At 44.1% G+C, this 20,896-nt stretch overlaps 1 protein-coding gene across 1 annotated transcript; it reads left to right on the top strand.

Annotated features, from left to right (window-relative positions):
• Positions 1-8,579: 8,579 nt before the first annotated feature.
• Positions 8,580-20,783, top strand: LOC119386873 (ADP-ribosylation factor 1). Its single transcript, XM_037654144.2, has 5 exons — positions 8,580-8,817; positions 9,624-9,826; positions 13,226-13,336; positions 16,177-16,301; positions 19,650-20,783. Exons 2-5 carry the CDS (start codon positions 9,679-9,681, stop codon positions 19,809-19,811), a joined length of 546 nt encoding a protein of 181 aa, XP_037510072.1. The 5' UTR covers positions 8,580-8,817; positions 9,624-9,678; the 3' UTR covers positions 19,812-20,783.
• The last annotated feature ends 113 nt before the right edge of the window (positions 20,784-20,896 follow it).

Raw genomic sequence — 20,896 nt, 5'->3', positions numbered from 1 at the left:
AAAGGACCCCTGACACCAAAATTGAAACCTCGAGATGTTTGTGTTGTTTGACTTTCCTGTATACAGGGGCACATCTGACCGATTATTAATGACGAACGTAGCCTTTAAGATATCTTAATTTGGTTTTAAAGTAAGCGTGGAGTGCTCACTTGAGTTGGCTGCACCTCGCGACATCCTGGTACAGAAGGTTTGCGGGGCGCACGTGCACAATACGACGACGGGCACCCGGCGAGGCCTATTGTTCCGCACCCCTCTTGCTTTGTTGTTGGCCTGCTCTCGAGGTTTAACCCATACCGAGGCACCCACATACTTTCAATCTCTACCGCGCGCGGGGCCCCGATTTGAAAACCGCGCTTTCAACGTCACCACAGCTTGTGTGCACGTGGTCTTTGACGCTCCCCCGCATGGGGCGCCAGTTTCTTGTGGTTTTTAGGCGGGCGTTTTGAAGTGACGCTAAAATGGTCGCAATTAACTACGCTAGAATGAGTTATGCGATACGCTAGAGCATTTACGATTTAACTTAGGGATTACCAGACACAAAGCTACAAATTACAGTAAAAAAAGTCATCAACAAAAGTTTTGCTGTCAGGGGTCCTTTAAGCAAAAAGAAACTATGTACTGATTAGATCAATTAACTTTATTAATCACAGTATCAAATAACAAAAAATATAATGTTCTTTAAGACAAAACAGCTGAGTGACTGCTAACAAGCAAAACACATTTTCTGCCGCTATAATGACTGAACGTACTTCATAACCTCGGCCATCATAAACTATGATTGTCTGTCAATGACTTCTCTAGTATAATGTAGGTGTCCTGGGTGAAAAGACAGTTAATGAATTTGAAAGATACGTTTTTTTCTTTCTCATTCTTATCAAGGTTGAGCCTATAAGCAAATATTAAGCTAATGTTGGATAATTTTGGGTAATGATGGCTTAATTGTGGCAACAAATAACTGATTCGCTAATTAGAGACCTACAGTAACTGACACTAATCTACACTAAACTGTGGTGTGTTATTCCCCCTGGATCACAGTCCTTTGCCATGGTCACGTTGCAGTTGTATAAGGTTATATTCGTGCAAAATGACATCTGTAAGTATTTGAAAAGCGCTTGCATAATACTTACAGGTGTGTAAGGTAACATCCGACATCCACATTTATCAAGGTGCACGTTTTTTCTTTGGCAGCTTTATTATGGTCATAGCATCTTTTTTGCCTCATTCACATGTTATGCCTTTCGGAACTTACATTTTGAGACCCCTCTACCATCAGCTGTGGTCATATCTTTTGGATGGCTGTTTGAATGTTGTTTTCGTCAATCGAGGGCATTACATGCAGATGTCGAGGTCCACACTTGGCGATTAGTGTTGGGAGCTTGTTGTTACAGGAAGCGTGCAGAAGTGCGGTTTTCTGGTCATAGCACCCAATTTTGGACGAGCGGGCGCTCATGTGAGTCTTAGGAACGTGAAAGCCAGTGAATTGTTCAGTTTCCTCGTGGTCCGTGCACACTGGAAGTGACGAGGTGAGAGAGCAGACGGAATTCACAGCATTCATCGGCGCAGCCCTTGCTTTCTGTATTGCAGAAGCAGTAGAGGAACGACTTCATTAGTGCGGTGTCTCGTCACCTTCTCGAATGTTATTGGATATGTCTTGTTGCTGGAGGTCACGCAGCTTTCACCTTCTACTGACAACCTGCTCTTGCGAGCAGTGCTTACTTCTATACAAGAGTCACATTCACAATAATCTCGGATAGCGGGGGAAGTGGGCCTTGCATTTGACGCGACTGGCCAGGTAGAGTTAGGGGTGGGTGCCATTGTAGTTCACACTATTCTGCATGCCCAAGCTATGAAGGAAAATTTTGCTCATTCGTGGCTCTCGCGTTTGAGAAAGCTTTACAAACATCTGCAAACAGGTTAGCGTGATATGAACGTGTGTGGTCTGGTGAGCTCGCATCGTTCCTTTTTTTGTTACCTGCTGGTCACAAAGTAGACATGACCATTACTGCACTTGCCGTTTGTGCCAAACAGGAGTTCCCACCATTTTAACGGATGAGTAATGAAATTACACTTTTTAATTGTTTCCTTTCGAGCCCTGAGTGCTGCAACAGTCACATTTCGATGGAGGCAAAATGCTAGAGGCGCTTGTACTTAGATTCACGTTGAATTCCGGCTGGTTGAAATTACAGGAGCCCTCAACCACGGTGTGCCTCTTGATCGTGTTGTGGCTTTGGCGCATAACGCCAGAAATTATTAATTATGAGCTCCGAGTGCCATTTCATTTCAAGGTGTTCGAGCAGTGGCAGCAAATAACTTGTTGCAGGATACGTTGGCACTTGTGTCGGGTGATTGCAAAACTGCGATTTCTTTGAAATCAGTTTTCAAGTGAAATAATTTTTTTTCTGTGCGTGCATTTTTCAGCCGTGACAAAATTTTAACATAGTGGAATTTAGCTGTGTAGTTGTCCTTGCGCAGAGTTAAAGCACGAAGCAATGTGCTTCGTGCTTTAATAGCAAAATGAGATATTCAATTGGGATTGTGAATTGAGAGAGTTGGTAACCATTGCAAACACAAACATGATGCGAATGAATCTATTTTAGTGATGCTGTCAGGCATAAAGGACTACATTAGTAGGTACAGTGCTGGCTTTGCAATATTGGTGACAGCATGAACATGGTTTGGTTTTCTGCTTTGTCCATGCAGCCACGTTTACACCAATGCAAAAGTGTTTTAGCTGTTAATCTTCCATAGGGAGGCTTCTCTTCACATATTCTCAAAATTGAAAGCTTGAAATTTTGAAATATTTAACAATTCTTTTTGGTGGCCAACAAGACATTATGAATCCTTTTTTTTTTTAATTACAGGTTAGATATACCTGGTTTGCACTGTTCATGTTCATGCCTCAATGGTTCTTGCGGTGTTCTTTGTTAGTGTGGGTAGGTATGCTGTGACTGGCTTTGTTACATTTCTGCCAGTACAGTTTGTTGTCTGTCTAGCAATCACATGTTCTGCAAATTAGACTGAAAGCGGCTGTATTTTGGAAGGGCCACTTTCCTGCAATACGTTGGAAGCCCAACTATACATTCCCAGATTGTTCCTGATGTAAAACATTATAAATATTTATCACACAATTAATGTGGCAACTTTTCCCATCTTGTATGCCATCCAATGTGCGTCATTTTCTTTCTTCTTTTTCTGGACATGGGTCTACGACGTTCCACTGGACATTTTTTTTTGCGACACGAAGTGGAGAACAAGCCATAACACAGCACACGGCAGCATTAGTAAAGACATTACTTTTGCAAATTTTGTTAATAGCACTAGCTACATCATCGTCATTAGCGATGGTTGTTTTTACATCCACAACACGGTTAAAAGGCCTTCCTGTAAATCTCGAAATCGCTTCTGGCCTATATCAACAGAACACACTGTAAGCCCACAGGGCTTCGTTATCTCCCGATTTCAAGCCTTTCTCCCATATTTACACTCACCAAATATCGATTGTCTGTGCTGTGTGGTGCGTGTTGGCTGCCAAACTCTATTTCTTCATTTTAGTGCCCCTAGCTTCCCTCACGACGTAATCTACCTGCGGTTTATCTCCTATCTACTACACTGCCATCTTTCTCTCGACACCGCACGTACCATTTACCGACTGGACTTAATAAGTTACGTGAAAGTGTGCAAGTCCATTTCTTTCATCCACTTTTCTTCTTTGGGTTCGACTCTCTAGTACGCGTCCAGGATGTTTTTGCGGAAAGTGGTCGTTTCACAGAACAGCTTCAGCCGCTCTCGAACGCTTCGAAGTTGCCTGTTGCCAGGATCTCTAGCGGCACCATTGAATTGTCGAGGAAGTTCTTCCGCAATGTGTGTCAGCAGGTGCTGGGTCTTTTTGGGGTCTTCGTGATATCACGTTGGCTCAGCTTTCATTGTTTCTTTATGGAGCCACTGGTCTCATTGCACTGTTTCCTTTGTGCCGAGGAATACTGATACTGCTGCGGTACCTATCGAGGAAAACTTAAAGACGCTCTTGTGCTAACGCAACTTATTAAAACATTGGTTGAGCGTTTCACAGCATAGTGAGGTGTTGTACGACTCCAGCTGGTCACGGTGCTATGAATCGTGCACTGGATGAAACAATGCTGCAATACATCACTTCCTTCCTGTCTCTTCAGCGAAGCATCTGTGCTAGTGCAGAAGTTCCGTATGGCATTTCATTCCTCTCGAATGTGCTTTCTGAGTAATAGTTATTTGTTAGTACTTTTTTAGCAAATGCGTGCTTGGTTGTTTTGCTTCAGCGCTGCTTTCTTTTTGGTCATGTAAACGTGCAATGATTGTTAGAAGCGTGCACATTCTTGAAAAACAATTTTAGTGATTCCTTCTTATGCGAATGTGAAAAAAAGAACAAACAGAAAAGGGTGTGTGCATACAGATATGAACAATTGAAGGTTTATGTGACTAGTCATGACTCATCACTCATCCACAATGAAGAGGCAGTGCTCACAAGGACTCCAATAATAATAAAAAAAAAGAATAAATAAAACTGCCTTTTACGTCACACGTGTGATACACTACATAACTGCATATGACCTAATCTACAGGGTTTACATAGTTTAGAGAATGCGTGGGTTATTAAATAAAGTATAAATACAACTGTGGTTTCTTGTGTCTGTGGTTTTCTTTTTTGCTGCAAAATAGTGAATGAAAATTGTGGCACCAGCGCGTCGAACGATAAACTATTATTTAACTAAAACTCTCATGCAAGACGGTTGAGAGTAGATTTTATGGCAAAATGTGCTTACGAAAATGTGCTTGCCAACCCTAATGTATTGTACGCTAGACATGCATTAGAACACTTATATTCACCAACGTTTTGGTTTATTCATTGTCAATTTCAAATGCAGTATATTTGCGATAAATCGGTGAATAGATATCAAAATTCAGGTTAGTGTGAGCAAATTCGTTGGCTCGTGCTTTCAACGTATTTGGCATCTGTCTGCTCCACCACATCAACATATAATGCGTAGTGGTTCGGTGCATTACCTGATCGACACTTGCACAGACTCGACTGCTTCACGTGCTTGAACCTTCACGAAACTCGGGGTACGTCTGCCACACCACTCTGAAACCTCCGCAGCAGGCCAAGCCTACCCCTTGCCTGTCACATGACTAGGACCTACTTCTCCATGGAGGAAAGAAAAAACTAGGAGGCAGCGTCATGTGGCAGACTTGAAGCCTATAGATACAACCTTAGAAGTCTGCGGCATTTGCCTCCTCAAAGGCGGATGCACACAAGCCTGCACCAATGGGCGTGATCTCCAGAGTTGCGCCATGAGCCAGATGGCTGGTGACACCGCCTTTGGAGAACACTGTCATGTACGTGAGCGGGACTATGTCTTTAGTTGCCTTCTTAAGTTTGGGCTTCTTAATTTTTATCCGACTAATAGTCATCAAAAATATAAAGGGGTCATGCACCACTCCTCGGGCTTGGTGAAAGAACACATACTGCGGAAAGCAGACACTGTTATGAACAGCTCGGCCAAATCTTGCAGTTAGCGTGTCAGTGAGAGCTTACAAGTGGAGTGCAAAGTTGCCATTTTATCAGGCACCTGCTTCTCATGCAGAGGCCTGTGCTCGCTTTCTTCGGACCTGCCAGCACCTGTTGTTTGACATGAAACAACAGATAGCCTGCTATTGGCCAACAGCCAACGTAAGAGTGGTGTTTGGACCAGATGTGCTTCTTCCAGGGGCGTAGCCGGGGGGGGAGTTAAGCATGAACATACATAAAGTATTGTTGAACCCCCCCCCCCCCCCCCAAAAAAAAAAAATTTCTGGCTACGCCCCTGGCTTCTTCCCATGGGGTGCTGCCACATGCTGGCGTCGCATTCCATAGTCTACTAACATTGTACAGTGGCCATACTAGTGAGCACAGGAATTGCAGCGGGAGAGGGCAATCGCGTTTCATCATGCACACTCAAGATCATGACACGCACTGACATAACTTCTTTCCCCGTGCCACCCTTCCCTCTGTAGCTTCAAGTGGGATCATTGGGGCGAGAGAAGAGAGGAAGTGCTTAATGCGTGGGACGAATCCCCACAACTCCGCTCTTTCTTGATGAATTCAAGAAATTTTTGAGGCAATCTATGGCCATAAACTCGGATACTGAGGTCATTCAATGATTACTTAAAAAAACGTTGAGGCAGCTTGGCAGTAGTGCTGCCAAGCCTAAAGGAAGTGCGGAGCTGGGTGGCCTTTTTTGTTTCTCTTTATTTTTCTTCTTCTTTCTTCATCTTTCTTTTCTTTTCACGCTTCTATTTTTAGAAGTATAAGAACTACCCACTATGAGATGTGGGTAGTTCAAAATAAGATGCAAGAAATATGGTAACAAAATTCTAGAGTACATAGGCTAGGATGACATCAGATAGATCGGAGAGAATTTTTCAATAAAAACAAGGAAAAATGTGAAAGAAGAAATAATCTTGATTCGGTGAAGTGTAAATTAATGCCACCCAAAGTGCTAGATAAGCAAAAATGTGTTCACCCATGGACAATACCATTAGATTATTGCACGTGTCTTTTCCAGGCCTCGATGAATTGTCTCGGTGAGCTTAAAGCACTTTTTGTAAGCATATATCCCTGGCATTAATGTACTCGTGGTGTCAATATAGAATTGGCAGTAGGTCAATGGTATTTACCAACAACAAGCTTGATTGGGTGAAAAGAAACGTGTAAATTCTAAACTTGTACGATACTTGTACATTGCATTGAACCACAATGTAAGACAAGAAATATCTTACACCGCGCATTGATCATAAAAGGCAATCCCGGGTTACAGCAGCCTCCCATTGTTTTGCCCAAGAGTTGATGCAGCCAAGGATAGTAAACTTGGAACAGTTAAATGCGATTGCAGAAGGTGGAGACGTGTTCCTGAAGCTCATTTTTGTGAGGCAGTAAACTGTCAATCAATCTTAAAACGTTATGTGGCGTCAACTTTGGTAACAGGATAAAAAAATCGACGAGGGTGCTGGATCAGGCCTGTGTAAATAAATGAGGCCTGTGACATATCCTGCAACTGTTTGGCATTGATTGCTTGGGCTCAACAGGTGGTTGAAATCTTGGAAATTTGTTGTGACAGTACAGGAAAGGTCTCGCAGCATCATTTGACTCCAAAATCTTTCTGCTATTATCAAAGTCGACAAACGGAAGATTTGAATGGCCAGACAAAGTACTGACACCATCACTGCATCCACCAATTTATTTAGTGGGCTGCATGCCCACAATATCCAAATTAATTGGATATAATAAAGTGAACCAGTGAGGTACTAAGAATATAAATATGCTGGCAAAATAAAAATCTGAGAGTCTTAGATCTAGTGATTCCAACAAAACACACGTTCAGGGTGAACACAGAGGCTGGAATTAAGTGATGAGAAGTTGCTCAACAATGAACGTTGCTGCGGCCATCAGGCTGAGTACAAGTTATCTTTATGAAGGCAAGTTCCCTCGAAACATTGGTACCGGCAACATCCCTTCGATGCAGTGAGTGAAGTATGGAGATAAAAGAATTTGTCATGCATGTTGCAGAATCAATTGTATTTCATTTACGAAGGGCGAAGGCTGCCGCTAAGCATTTTAGAAGAAAAATTAGAACAAATTTGCAATAAATGGCCAATTGAGAATAGGTTAGAACAATGCCAGAACATGCCAGTACCACTCTAGTTGTTTTACAAGGTGTAATGATTTACTACATGTTACAAAACACAGGATTTTATCCATTCTTGTCCTTGATCCCCATCACGTTTTACACCATTTACAAGTGCATGCTTAGGGCATTTTTAATATTGTAAGCCTTCAAGTCGTGTTTTAAACCATGTTCTACTGAACATCCTAAATTTTTGAAAAAAAGTGTCTTCCCTGATGGCTAATCTTCATGATAGTATACATGGTATACATGGAATATTGTATGAGAAAAACGAAGAAAAAAAACTATCCCTGAAATTTATGGAATGCAAAAAAAAAAAAAAAAATTAATGGAAACGTTTGTGGCAAACCACTTCAACCACCAAAGATTAGAAGGCAAATGAAAACCCAAATATGATGTTCTTCAAAGAATTTTGGCCGCTGCAAGAAGTAAATGCCAAAGGAAAATGCGTTTTACATCAGCACTGGTTCACATACACAAGTTTCGTCAGTTCCAAAAGCAAGCCACTGGAAACGTGACTACACCAGCAACCCATGTACTACGTGTAAGAGCTGTAACCGCTGTAACCACTGGTTACGCTGGTGTAACTGTGTAACCGCACACGGATTCATACGTTATTGATTACGTCAGCATGACGAATTGCTTTACGTCATCGGCTCGGTGAAAAGAAAACAAAAAATGCGCATTTCTTGCGCCGGAGGGCGCCACCAACATTACACATTTTTGTGATGATGCGGCTTATCAACAAATGCACCCAGAAAATAGCGGTTTCGGCAAGCGATAAAGCGCTGCTACTCTTTCTTGAGAACATTGACATTGGCTCTCATAAGTGGGACACAGCGATAAGCAGAACAGAGAAAAAAATGTTAAAATTCTCGCATTTGTGTGTCCTTATTTGAGAGCGCATAGCGATACACAATCTCACATTAATAAGGTAGCGAAGGAACATTTTATCTCATAAACGGGCACAAACGCATGACGTTGGGTGAATTTTCTTCCTACGAACAGATGTCGCAGTAAAGAAGAGAAAAAAGCTGATAGCGACGTCACGTTTGTGACGTGGCTTTTTTCTTGGAGTTCACCATTCCACCTCCGCCATATTTTGTCGCCCGTGCTGCCGGTACGTGTGGTTGCTTCTTTTTCAATTCCCCGTTTCAGATGTTTTGCTCGCCTGTTTTTACGCGTTGTCCCGTCTAATAGGTCGTGTAACGTTGTCGACGTGCAATCTGTCGTTCAGTCTTTTCCTGTGCCGTTTCGCATTCCGTAAATTTGTCGCCGAACATCGCAGCAGTCCGCAGAACATGCCCCTTTTTTTTTCTTACCGCCATTGTATCGTATAACTGAGCTTAATTTGTGTGATTGCGCGCGTTTAAGCAGATATGTGATGTTCTGAGGTTGCCGGTGGCGTTTCCGAAGGCTTCATTTGCGAGTTTCTATCACGAAATCGTGCATTCCGGCAGAGCTAGTTTCGCGTCATAGGGCCCTGCCTTCCTCACGAGACTAGCGGTCGGCGACTTGGTTCCGTTCCCCCTGCGTTGGGTAGCTTTGAAAACTTGGCAGTTAATCCCGTTATAAAAGCGTGCGGATGGGTGGGCATCTGCGTTTTCGACTTCACATCACGCAATATCTATACGTATTGCGCTGTTTGGGAGCCGGATTTTGCGAGCCTGGGGCCCGTTTTTATTTGACGTAACACCGCCGCGTGAAAGAACTTAAGCCTTCTCTCGTCAGACGTGTGCATGTGTGGGGCGTCGGTGATGCGATTGTTCCGCAGTGTCGGTCACTCCCCGTGTCAGGTTGTGCGTTCGCCCGAAAAAGAAAAAAAAAAGTAACATCCTGTCAGGTCTTTTTGACAGCACGCATACTCCTGGCGCCTATCTCTTCGCCACTGTTCGTGTGTCATAATTCTGTTCTTTCCTCTCGCAGGTGGTAGCGCCAGAGTTTGGAACCCGCGTACGCACCGCCTAGAAGAAGAAACAAAATGGGGAACATATTCGCGAACTTGTTCAAAGGCCTTTTCGGCAAAAAGGAGATGAGGATCCTCATGGTTGGCCTGGACGCGGCCGGAAAGACGACCATCCTGTACAAACTGAAGTTGGGCGAGATCGTCACGACCATTCCCACCATCGGTGAGTAATAAAAGCGCGTTGCGCAGCGTCTTCGCATGCTCGCTCGCCGGTCGGGTTTATCACGTCGGCCCAGATTTTTTTTTTGTCTTTCTGTCTTTTGTTTCCCCTGGCTTTACCGATTCCCTGGGCGTACTCGGAAGGGCACCTGTGCTAGCAGCGTCCGCAGCGCTGCGCAACAGCTGCTTCGCATTCGAACACTGTTCGCTGATGGCGTGATTTGTCGTGCCCCGTTTTCACTCGAAGACTCGAGCCCGTTTTTCATTGGGCTAAGGAGAATGCGTTGGACGAAGGTTTCACGTTGAATCTTCGCGAACATTCGTGGGCGAATCGGCCCCGTGGCGTTTTTTCCCTCCTACGTGGCTTGTCGCATTGTAGAGATTATTACGGATGTAGTAACTCGGCTGCAGAGTTCGAGGAGATTCATTTCGCGCTTTAGAGCAACCCTATGTTTTATCTGATGCGACCACGACTTCCAGTGGTGCATACCTCCCAACAGAACTTCCTGCTAGCGGTTGTTGTCACTACTGTGACATTCTTTCCCATCACGAGCGTGGGAAATTTTTATTCATAGGGGTTTTGACGTGATTTCCTATTGAGGCAATCTTCTCCATCTGAAAGCACCATACACATAGCTTTGTTACTCAATACGTTCCACCAAGAGTACGTAATCAGCTGGCAATCTTTGCTGAGGGCAAGGCGTTCTTGGCTTATATGGGACCTAATTTTGGTTAACACTGTTGCACATTTACCATTCTTGCATGTTTTAAACTTTTTCTTCGTTGCATTCAGTAGTTTTGTTACATAAACGCGCGTTTTCTCCACTAAATTAAAAGTATCTTCAAATAATGGCTTACCACTGCACCCTTATTTTGCGATTGCTCCCACTGCCAAAATAGGGTGTTGTGTAACAGTTCTTAGGATTACAAGAATTGAAATTTGGGTGAGCTTGTAAGCAGCTACTTGTTCATTGTATGTTCTTATGGATTTCAAAATTGGTATTGACTTGGTTCGCCTCGTTTGTCCTTTCCTCCTTGTAATACCTCTGCTTACTGAGACACTATTTCGGTTGAGCAACGTTCACTTGAACATTCACCTTTTCTTTCTGGTAAAGGCCTGATAGGGCTCTGTAAGTTCTCAGTGCTGGGGGCCATCGCTGTTTTGTCAGTGGTTTGCACATGTCACAGCTGGCCTGTAACATGCATCGCTGCTTTGCACTGCACTGAAGGCTCTCTTGCTATTTTGCATGTGTGAACTACTGCCTGAGCCGTGGTCATCACTAGCATTGCCTACTGCTGACACCACTTTACATTTTAATACAAATTACAGCTCCCTCAGAGCAGTAGTGCTATAATATTCTTTAAAAAGAGAATCTCATTACTGCCAGCGGGCACGCTAGCACCAATTACTGATGACCGTGGCTTGGACGGCGGTGAACACATACCAAAATAGTAAGAACACCTTTGGCACACTGCAAAGTGGCAGCATATATTACTGGCCCCCCCAGTGACATGTGCCAAACAATGACACTGACGAAATTGTGATCACCGAAGGTGCATTGTGAAGCAACATGCTGGACAGGAGTGTAGAAGCTGCATAGGGCTTCTTTCTCAGCCTTCACCTAGTGCAGAAAGAGTGTCGGCCTTCGGTGTTGGAGGTACTAGGTTTGATTCCCAATGCTGCCAGGCAACCATTAATATTTCTAATGGGGGGTAGAGATGTACCCAGACTTGGAACTCAGTGGTGTGGGTACTCGTATCTGGAGATAGTGTACTCTGCGCTCTATTCTCTCACTCCCCGTCAGCCCAGTGATGCTTTGCTGTGCTCCTGTTTGGGTTAGAGGAAGAGTCCTTCCAAGCCTCTCTGGCACCAGCTAAAGCTGCATGGTGGCAGCTATATGGCATAGAAGGCATGTATGCAATGAAATAGAAGGCTGCGTCAGTCCCTAAACCAATGAGCTAGAGCAGTTACACTGAAAGATGAACTTGCCAGTTGCATGGTTTATGACACCATCATCCTTCACAGTCCATGGCACTTGCATTTCCTTTTGATACCATCAGAACTATGTAGTACACTTGCAGTCAATTTTTGTGCAGTAATCGAATGTTTCCACTGGTGCCTCACCTGTAAAAGTAGGCGTGTCAAGTATAGTTCGATCTGGGCCCTAGATATCTATAACAGTCACTCAAGCTGTTTGTTTTGCATGGATTCTAGTCAGACTAAATGCCGATCGTGAACTGGCCATTAGTTGGAATTGACCTATCGTGTATGTAGCATGTGTAACTGGAGTGCGCTGTAATGTCTTCCAGTTGCTGGGGAAAAAAAAAACCAAAAGCTTCCAGGCTACTTGCACTTCTAAAAAATCTGGAACGTTCTCTAGGCTTGTAAGTTTTAGATGCTTGCAATAACTTAGAAGAAATTGAAGTTCTTTTGCACATGACAGATCTCCATGTACGGGTGCCCACAAAATAATTCGGAGCATCGCACTGGTAGCCGCTCGTCAGCAGGGCGCGCCGGTGAAAAGGTGGTGCCAGGGCTTGCGCATGCACAATATACCTAGAATGCTCGCCTCGCTTCCTCTTTATATTTATTCTCTGTGCACTTGTAGTGCTAGCATTGCACGCTCTGCAGTGGATAAAGAACCAAACTCTTATGCCCGTGGTCAGTGACATTTGATGGCCAGTGTAGCTGTACAAGTCCAAACCAGCCATGGATGGTCAAAGTGTGCGTTACATAGGCATATGAGCATCTTTCCCTCTCAATCACAACGAACTTTCGATTAAAAGGAGGGCACAAAGCATTGATTAAATTTCAACCATTCTTGTGCTGCACAGGCATTTGACAGTTTGCGTGCATGATTGCTGCTGAACGGTCTGTGTTGTGTCTTAAAACATTTAGCTTAAGACAGACATACCAGTGAGCCATCTCGAAAGGGGCCCTGCAAGCATGATCAGAAAATGCTGCCGATAGGTAGTCAAGGCTCCTGAGAACATATGAGCCAGACATTATAGCACAATGGACCGCCTGGAATTTGCAATTAATTTTCAAAGTTGGCTAGAAATCGCTCACTCTTCTGTCTACGAACGATGCCATAAGCAAGAACAGTTACCACGGCAGCTGTGGTGTGCCACGACATGCCCGCGCCGCAGTGCTAGGATAATACTAGAGAACTACACCGCTGCGCTAGAGATAAAGTGTTGCAGGGGCCTTTTAAAGAAGTAATTCTTAATTGTTTAACTTTAAATGTTAGATGTTGCCATAGCGTGCCTTTTACCAAAACTCCAGAAGTGCTGACATGGTGTCTTGTGAAGGTCACGGCTTTCCCATCAGCCTCTCATTTAAGTCAGTTTTTTTTTTTGGTTTTGTTGAAACTGTTTTCTCTTTTTTCTATTCTGTTCTTAGGTTTCAACGTGGAGACAGTAGAATACAAAAACATCAGTTTCACAGTGTGGGATGTTGGTGGCCAAGACAAGATTCGTCCACTTTGGCGTCACTACTTCCAGAACACGCAGGGTACGTGGCTGCCACTGCGAATGCTTGTACATGTTGGTGTTTTATGACACTCTACCCGCCATGGTTGCTTAGCGGCTGTGGCATCGTGCTTCTAAGCACAAAAGTGTGGGTCTGATATCTGGCCACAGTGGCAACATTTTGACGGGGGCAATATGGAATAAAGCTCCTGTCAACATAAGGTGCATGTTCATGAACCGCAGGTGATTGTAAAGCATGCCCCATCGTGTTGTGGTTTTGCACTGTAAAAGCTCAGAATTTAACTTGAACTTGCTACAATAATTGCTGCAGTGGAGCCACTGTATGCATGGTTGATGCATAAAGCATTGAAACATAGTGAAGCAGTGATAAAGACATCGCTAAACCTGTCAACATTGAGGTGACATACGCATTCACTTCTCACATGACACAATATGTAACTGTACCCCGTCCTCGCCACGGGTAATACTGTATCTGCAGCGATGAACTATGCCACGAAAGCACGGGCTTCCTTGGAAAGCAGACTTGTTGCTTGGCTTACATTATCCGCATCTTTGCATGCAATATGAGGTATTTCACTTATCTCCCATATATAGGGGTGGTATTCTTCAGGTGACAAGGAGACATCTCGGTGAGCTTTAAAGAACTTGTATTAAATACGTCTCGCTGGGGTTCATACAACTTGTCATGCAATTTTCTCAAGTGTTTTCTTTGTCTTTGTGAAAGTGATTTCTAAAAAAAATTATGCCCCTATGTTCCCCTTGCTTTACGTAAAAAAAATCTTCACTGTCATTACCACAAGAGGCAGTCTTTCTATGTCAGTAGCTCAAGCAGCAAGGCAATGTCTTGCTCACATCAAAAAGCAGTGGTAGTTATAGAGGGTACACTTTGTGTATTTAGTTATTCTGGCACAAGAACGATCTGCTGGCCACTGTATTTTTGAGGCAGGATTTGATTAAGGTTCAGTGCCTCTGTGAAGACCTTGCAATTCGTTGCTGCAATATTGTTTACCGACAATTGGTTTCTTTCATTACAAAATGTTCAGCCCTGAAGTATGTTTTGATAAACCTCGATGCTAGTTCGCATATGTGAAGAGTAACCTTGTTTACTGTCTGAACAGGGATTTTGCTAAAATGGCCTGGAAACCGTTCAGTGGCGTAGCAACAGGACGGTGAGGGGGGTGCTAAAATGCTGTCATGCCTTAGGCACATGGGAAAGAACCCGAAGTGGTCAAAATGTGGAATTCTTTCACTGTGGCGTTTTCCACAACCCAATACATAATTTGGGTGCAATAAATTCTGGACCAAATGTTTTATAACTAGAGTAGTGTGCACGATGCAAGCGCATTCTGGATGTGCTGACTATGCCGTATAAACCGACAATGTTGGCACTCAAGGAAAACATGTTCGGTGAGACGCATTAAAGATTGATGCAGTGTTGCTAAAATTTATTGCCGAGGCTTTCGTGTCGTAACTGAACTAATCAGACAAGCTATATTTGGTGTTCCCTTTAGTAGTGCATTCTTATCGAATCCTATAATTAGAGATTGCGGGCACAGCTGTCGCAGAAACATGGCAGTGCGCGTCTATCGCCCAGAAATTGTCATTCCAGTGCCCGGTTGTACTCGTAGCAAGTAAACAGAAAAGATCCCCCCCTCTCCCCTTCCTTTTTTTTGTCTGTCATTTTACATTGACTCCGCTGTTTGGAGGATAAAATATTGTCAAATTCTTTAGATTGCATAGCAGCTTTTAAACATGTGTAGGCCAGGCAAGGACGTTTTGCCCTTAAAGCATGTCAAACCACGGACCAATTTCTTTTCTTTCTTTTTGAATTCATGTCAGAACGCAAGTTTATGTGAGCCTGTGCTGTGGTGTACATTGGCTCGGCACATATGCTGAAAAAAGTCAACGCAGCTTTCACGATCCAGCCCGTTCCCTGTACACGCTGCTCTGCACTGCCATTTTTGCTGTTTCGGTTCAGATTTTTTATTTAGCGCGTTAAGACTTTGTGATCCACAGGACTGTTAAAAATATAAGGACAGAGAAATAATTGAAGCAAATGAAGGCAGAGCAGCAATGTTGTATTGTGGTAAATGCAACTCTGAATTCCTGTGGCGGCCATCTGTAATTTGAAACATTGATAAACATGAATTACTGTAAAAGCGAATTAATTCACAGCTAATTCAAGTCAATTGGTAATTAAAATAAGTGGCATGGTCGAGCCAAGCTCCATAGAACTCCACATATTAAAAGGCTCATTAATTTGCATGCAAATTGAGTTTGCCACGCAGGGGGGGGGGGGGGGGGGATTCATGGTAGTTCCGTTTTCGCCTAACTGCGCTTTGCCCGGTGCCCTGCTTCACTCACGCGGTCGCGTCTCAGTGGTAGTTCCGTTATCACGTACTGCCGCGTATGTTTTGCGCGCTCGTGAAAGTCTCTCTGACAAAGTTCGACAAAATGCCGCACGCATGTGATGTTGCCGGCTGCCCGAATGGTGCGCGCCGCCAGTGCAAGCTGCCACGCAGTAAAGGTGGGCAACGTTGGGTACGGCAACAATGACGTGAGAATGACCGCTCTCAGGCGGATGATAAGTGCGCTAATGCGATGCGGACCACTAAAACGTGATTTTATTTCCAAATAAGCACTTCTTGGCACAAAAGTAGCACTACGAGGTTTCTGGACCGCTATTTCAACAATCAACGTTGACTTAATATTTGCCTCTAGTGTCCCCTTAAATGTGATAAAAATGGCACTGCAGCATTGCACTACTGTCTAATGTAGATGTGTGCTGGCATGTGTCAGAGGCATTGTGGCTCTGCTCTTAGAGGGTTGCTTCCTGACGGATGATGTTCTCTTCCCTACTAGGCTTGATATTTGTGGTGGACAGCAACGACAGGGAGCGAATTGGTGAAGCGAGGGAGGAGCTCATGAGGATGCTCGCAGAGGATGAGCTGAGGGATGCAGTTTTGCTCATCTTTGCCAACAAGCAGGTGGGTTCTCGTGCCTCTATCTGCGATTTCGTAGCAAACCACGCAGACTGCTTATAAATGGTTGAGCGTAAAGAACAAGGTGCTGCATGCCGTGGGCGTGTCTGTTCTTATGGTGTTCTAGTACTGGTGCAATGCATGGTGGGCAAGCATTGTAAACCTGACATGAAACAGTTGAATATATGTACCCTGAAATTGTTTGGGTTTGTAGTTAGGATGAAGGGATTGTCTTAAGTAAAATGTTATTACACAGATTTCAGTAACATTATTTCGGTGTGTCTTGGATGGTAACTCTCCATTTAATCCTGTGGCTGTGCGTTTTCTGCTGCTGAATGCAAGGTCGATTTGCGGCCGCTGTTGCTGTGCAGCTGCATTCCTGCACAAATTCATGAACACTCGTGTACGGTGTTCCCGGCGTTTGTTAAAGGGGTCCTGAACCTCAGCTTTTTCAGTGTCAAACAATTTGGCATGTGTGTAGTGCCTCTCGTAAATATATTACCAAAATGTTTTTTCCAAGACCTAGTATGAGCAGAGATAGTATCAGTGCAGAGTTTACTTTTCCGATAATCCCCCAACATCGCCTGCTCAAGAGAAGTTAGGCGGTGCCACTTGGAGAGCCCTGCCAATGGCACTGTCTTTCAACTGTCTATCCAAGTTCAGTGGGAGCTGACGATCATTGGATACTCTTGGTAGTGCGCATTTTGACTACTACAGCCTATTGGTTAACTGCCTCGGTGGGCATACACAGCAACATTGGGATCGCACCAATCCAGACATCCTGCTTGGTTGATATCAACTGTTGGTCAGTGGAAGTTCTCTAAGCATTTGCCTGATGTCATCAGGGATACCTGCTGACAAGTGGCCCACCCCTGGGAGCGGACCTCTGCTTGAAAAGAGGGCGGTCTTTAGAACAAGGAAAACAAAATTTGGCTGATAGCGGGACCGCTTAGTTTTCTATTTGCTAAACGTGCGCTCGTCGTGATAGCCTAGCAGGTAAGCTGTTGCACTGCTTAGGTCAAGAATGCGGTATCAATTTCTGGTCACCGTGGCTGCATTTTGATGGAGGCTAGGTACAAGAACACCCGTCTACTTTGTGCTTCTTAAGGAACCCCAGGGGGTCAGAATTATTCTGGAGTTGATGTCTTATATTTTGGTTTTGGCACATTTAAGGCCAACTCCGGCGATTTTTTGGCCATGTCAAAGTAATGGTGCTTTCATGTTCCTGAGACACTCCTGTTACGGACGCGATAGCAGAAATACTCAGCAAATTGGAGAATAATTTTAAATAAGCAAAAAAGCGCAACACCGAAACCGAAACCCAACCGAGTGTACTTTCTGCGTATGACGTAGACGTTGTTACGAACGAACCGGAAGTCGTGCAAGGCATGCCAGTCACGCCGGCGCGGAGTATGAAAACTGTGACAGCCGGGCAAGCAGATGCACAGTGGAGAGGTGAGCATGCCGCGCATCAGCTGTAATATCTGCGACTGACCGTGCCGCGTCTGATAATGACAGTGTCTCGGCCAGCACAGCAGACGCTCGCTGTAGCGGCCGAAATTAGCGGTGCCTTCGGCTGCGTCACTTTCGCCACATTCCCAATACTGACGTCACAGACGCAATGTTGCCAATAATTGTGGGAAGCCAGGAGGGCATTTGCAGACAATCCTTAAAATTCATTTGCAAACAATCTGCGCATGTCTCAAGCCTGTAATTTGGCATAAATGATGGAAACGTGCAAAGGAACATACGCAGCGAATTTCATTGAGATCCATCGCCCTCGAAAAATTGCCGGAGTTGGCCTTTAAACCCCAGTAATTATCTGTGGAATTTGCCTTCTCATCAAGCTCAAAGGGTGGCTCCAGCCAGTCAGTATTAATCCGGAACATTCAGCCACAACATTTTTATGAAATAAGTTGTATCTGTTAGGTTTATTTAAATTGTACTGATGAGTTGCTAACAGGGTTTATATATTATACATGTAAGCTTCCTGGAAGTTCGAAAGGTTATAACAATGATTAAATTGGTGCAAGCACTGTAGTAACACATTTGTATCTTGTGTATTGAATTAGAACAACTGGTAAGGTCATAACTGCTTCTCAAAATTCCATGACACAAAGCAGTTTGTTGTTTGAAAACATCCGACATTTACTTTAAGGAACAGCATGTCAGCAGCTTAGAAAGAATTACTTCTTGCAATGGTGTTTTTTTTTTCACGCCTATGCATTTGCTACAAAGCCTCTCATGTTAAATGCTAAAAGGAAAATAATTTGAGCTTCGTTGTCAAATCGTACAAACTGAAAAAAAAGAAAAAGGCAATGAGAATAGGCTTGGCAAACCAGAATACACTCAAACCTCATTATAACAAAGTCCCACCTGCCACGAAAATAACTTCGTTATGAAAATTCGTTATAAACGTTTATTTGTAACACTGTAGCTATGACAAGACTATTCTTCATTTACTTCGTTATAACCAATAATTCGTTATATCCGTGTTTGTTATATCGAGGTTTGAGTGTATGGGAAAATAAGGTCACCATGTTAAGGTATGCCTTTTGGCACTTATGTCAGTGGTCAGGGCCAAGTCGTGAATGGTATCAGTGGTTGTAAGCAATGCATAAGACAATCTTAAAATGTGAGCCTGAGGTGTTGCTACAAAATGGCAGCTCAGAAAGGCCTTGGCCACTACCAGCTCATCGTAAAAGCACGGTTTTTGATGGCATCTACTATGTCTTAGTGAAACTTTTATCTGTAAACGGGGAGGGGGGGGGGTCATTCATAACTACTGTGCCACAGCAATCCAAAAGTGAGAAAGTGTATCATGCAGCGGTGCTTGCGGCTTTTTGCGCAACATTTGAATTGTGATATAATTGGCCTATTACCATGAAAACGAGAATTTTTAAAGTTAATTTTACTTTGTTTTATATGCAAAAGTGCCAATTTCACCATTGTTGGCAGATTAATTTTAATATTGCGTACTATTATATTATCTGCGCTTGAGGACAGTTAAAATGGGCACTGACCAAGAATGTTCACATAAAAGCAAGAACTTGGTGAACCATTGCGAACAAGGCTCCCGCAGCCAAGTTAGGTATTTGGCTAGTTGGTTTTTCATGATTGCGCTTGTGTCTACTTCGTAACGTGTGTCCTCCCTACCTTCTTTTGTCCCTGTAACTGTAGTGCAATTTTTAATCTTGCTTTTATTGTGTGAACATTAGTGGTCGGTGTCCATTTCGATTGTCCTCATGTCTTTTTCCCGACCGGACGGGTTTCCGTCTGACTGTTGACTTCGTTATCTGCACTTGTGCGTCGTCCTGGAGCTCAGTGTGTTCACACGTTTTTGTTTGTTTTCAGGACTTGCCAAATGCCATGAATGCGGCCGAGATAACGGATAAGTTGGGCCTGCACTCTCTGCGCAACCGCAACTGGTACATCCAGGCCACGTGTGCCACCAGTGGAGACGGCCTCTACGAGGGCCTCGACTGGCTTTCCAACCAGCTCAAGAACCAAAAGTAGACACCACGGAAGCCACTACTACTACACCACAGTAGTGTGCTGTGCGCGGCTGGGTGGGGGAGAGCACCTTTTTTTTTTTCCAAGAGGGGCGAGAGAGAGAAAAAAGGACTGGATCGCCTCATCCTTCTGTGACAGCCCTCTCTACAGTCCACCCCCTGCCTTGGAGAGGGGTGGGAAGGGGAGAAAAGATTTTTTTTCTTTTATCCCGTTCTGCTGCTAACTTTTTCTTTTCTCTTGCTCTCATCCGCCTTTCTGTCTGCCACCAGTATTCCCTTCTTTTCGCTGCTTGCTACTGCTGTTCTCAGAAATCATCAGCCTCTTCCTTTTTTTTTTTTTGTCATCCTTGCCCATGTGCTAAGCCGAAAATCGCCTGCTGGTCCAGTCAAGTTCGCCTGCTGCTGCATAGGCTTTTTCTCCTCTTTGTCCCGGTTGCCAACAAGTGTGATACGTGGGCACTTGCCACGTCCTTGTGTTTTTTTTTTCTTTTCTTGCCCCCGCTCTCTTTGCTGTGAAGAGCAATGGACAGTCCTTTCTTTTATGCGTTACTAGTATCCAAGGTGGCATACAGAAAGGCTTAGCATACAAGGATGCGTGTGTGCTGCGCAGCAAGGACGATGGGACTGATCAATCAACATCACATGTGCTGCTTGTATTCCGTGCTGGATTTTTGAATTAAAGGCATGGTTTCACGAGCACCCCCCTTTTTTTATTCCGTTGCGCGCAGGAGCAGGTTATGTAGAAAAGAGTGGCGCATGATTGTACATAATTCTGTGCGGAAGATTGGGCCCAATTGTGTGCAGAGGATTTTGGCAGCAGGCCAGGCTTGTGTGTGTTATTTTATTGTGCATTTTTTGTCACTTTAGGCTGTTCATAATTTTTTTTTACTTCTCTACCTGTTAGGACTGACTGTTTTTCTTCAGTGTACTTGAGATGCTTGTAATTTTCATTACAAAATAAAAATAAGGACCTTCACCCTGTTTGTGTTTGTGCATTGGATTCCTTGTGAACCACAGTTTTGATGGGGTCTCGCAATCGCCATCTCAACGGCGTACTTCACGGTAAGTGCGAGCGCGCGTTAATTTTGG

This window comes from Rhipicephalus sanguineus, chromosome 3 (genome assembly GCF_013339695.2).
Source record: "Rhipicephalus sanguineus isolate Rsan-2018 chromosome 3, BIME_Rsan_1.4, whole genome shotgun sequence".
In the NCBI taxonomy this organism is placed as follows: domain Eukaryota; kingdom Metazoa; phylum Arthropoda; class Arachnida; order Ixodida; family Ixodidae; genus Rhipicephalus; species Rhipicephalus sanguineus.
The sequence above is the reverse complement of the archived record's forward strand: the minus strand, read 5'-3'. Positions and strand labels throughout refer to the sequence as shown.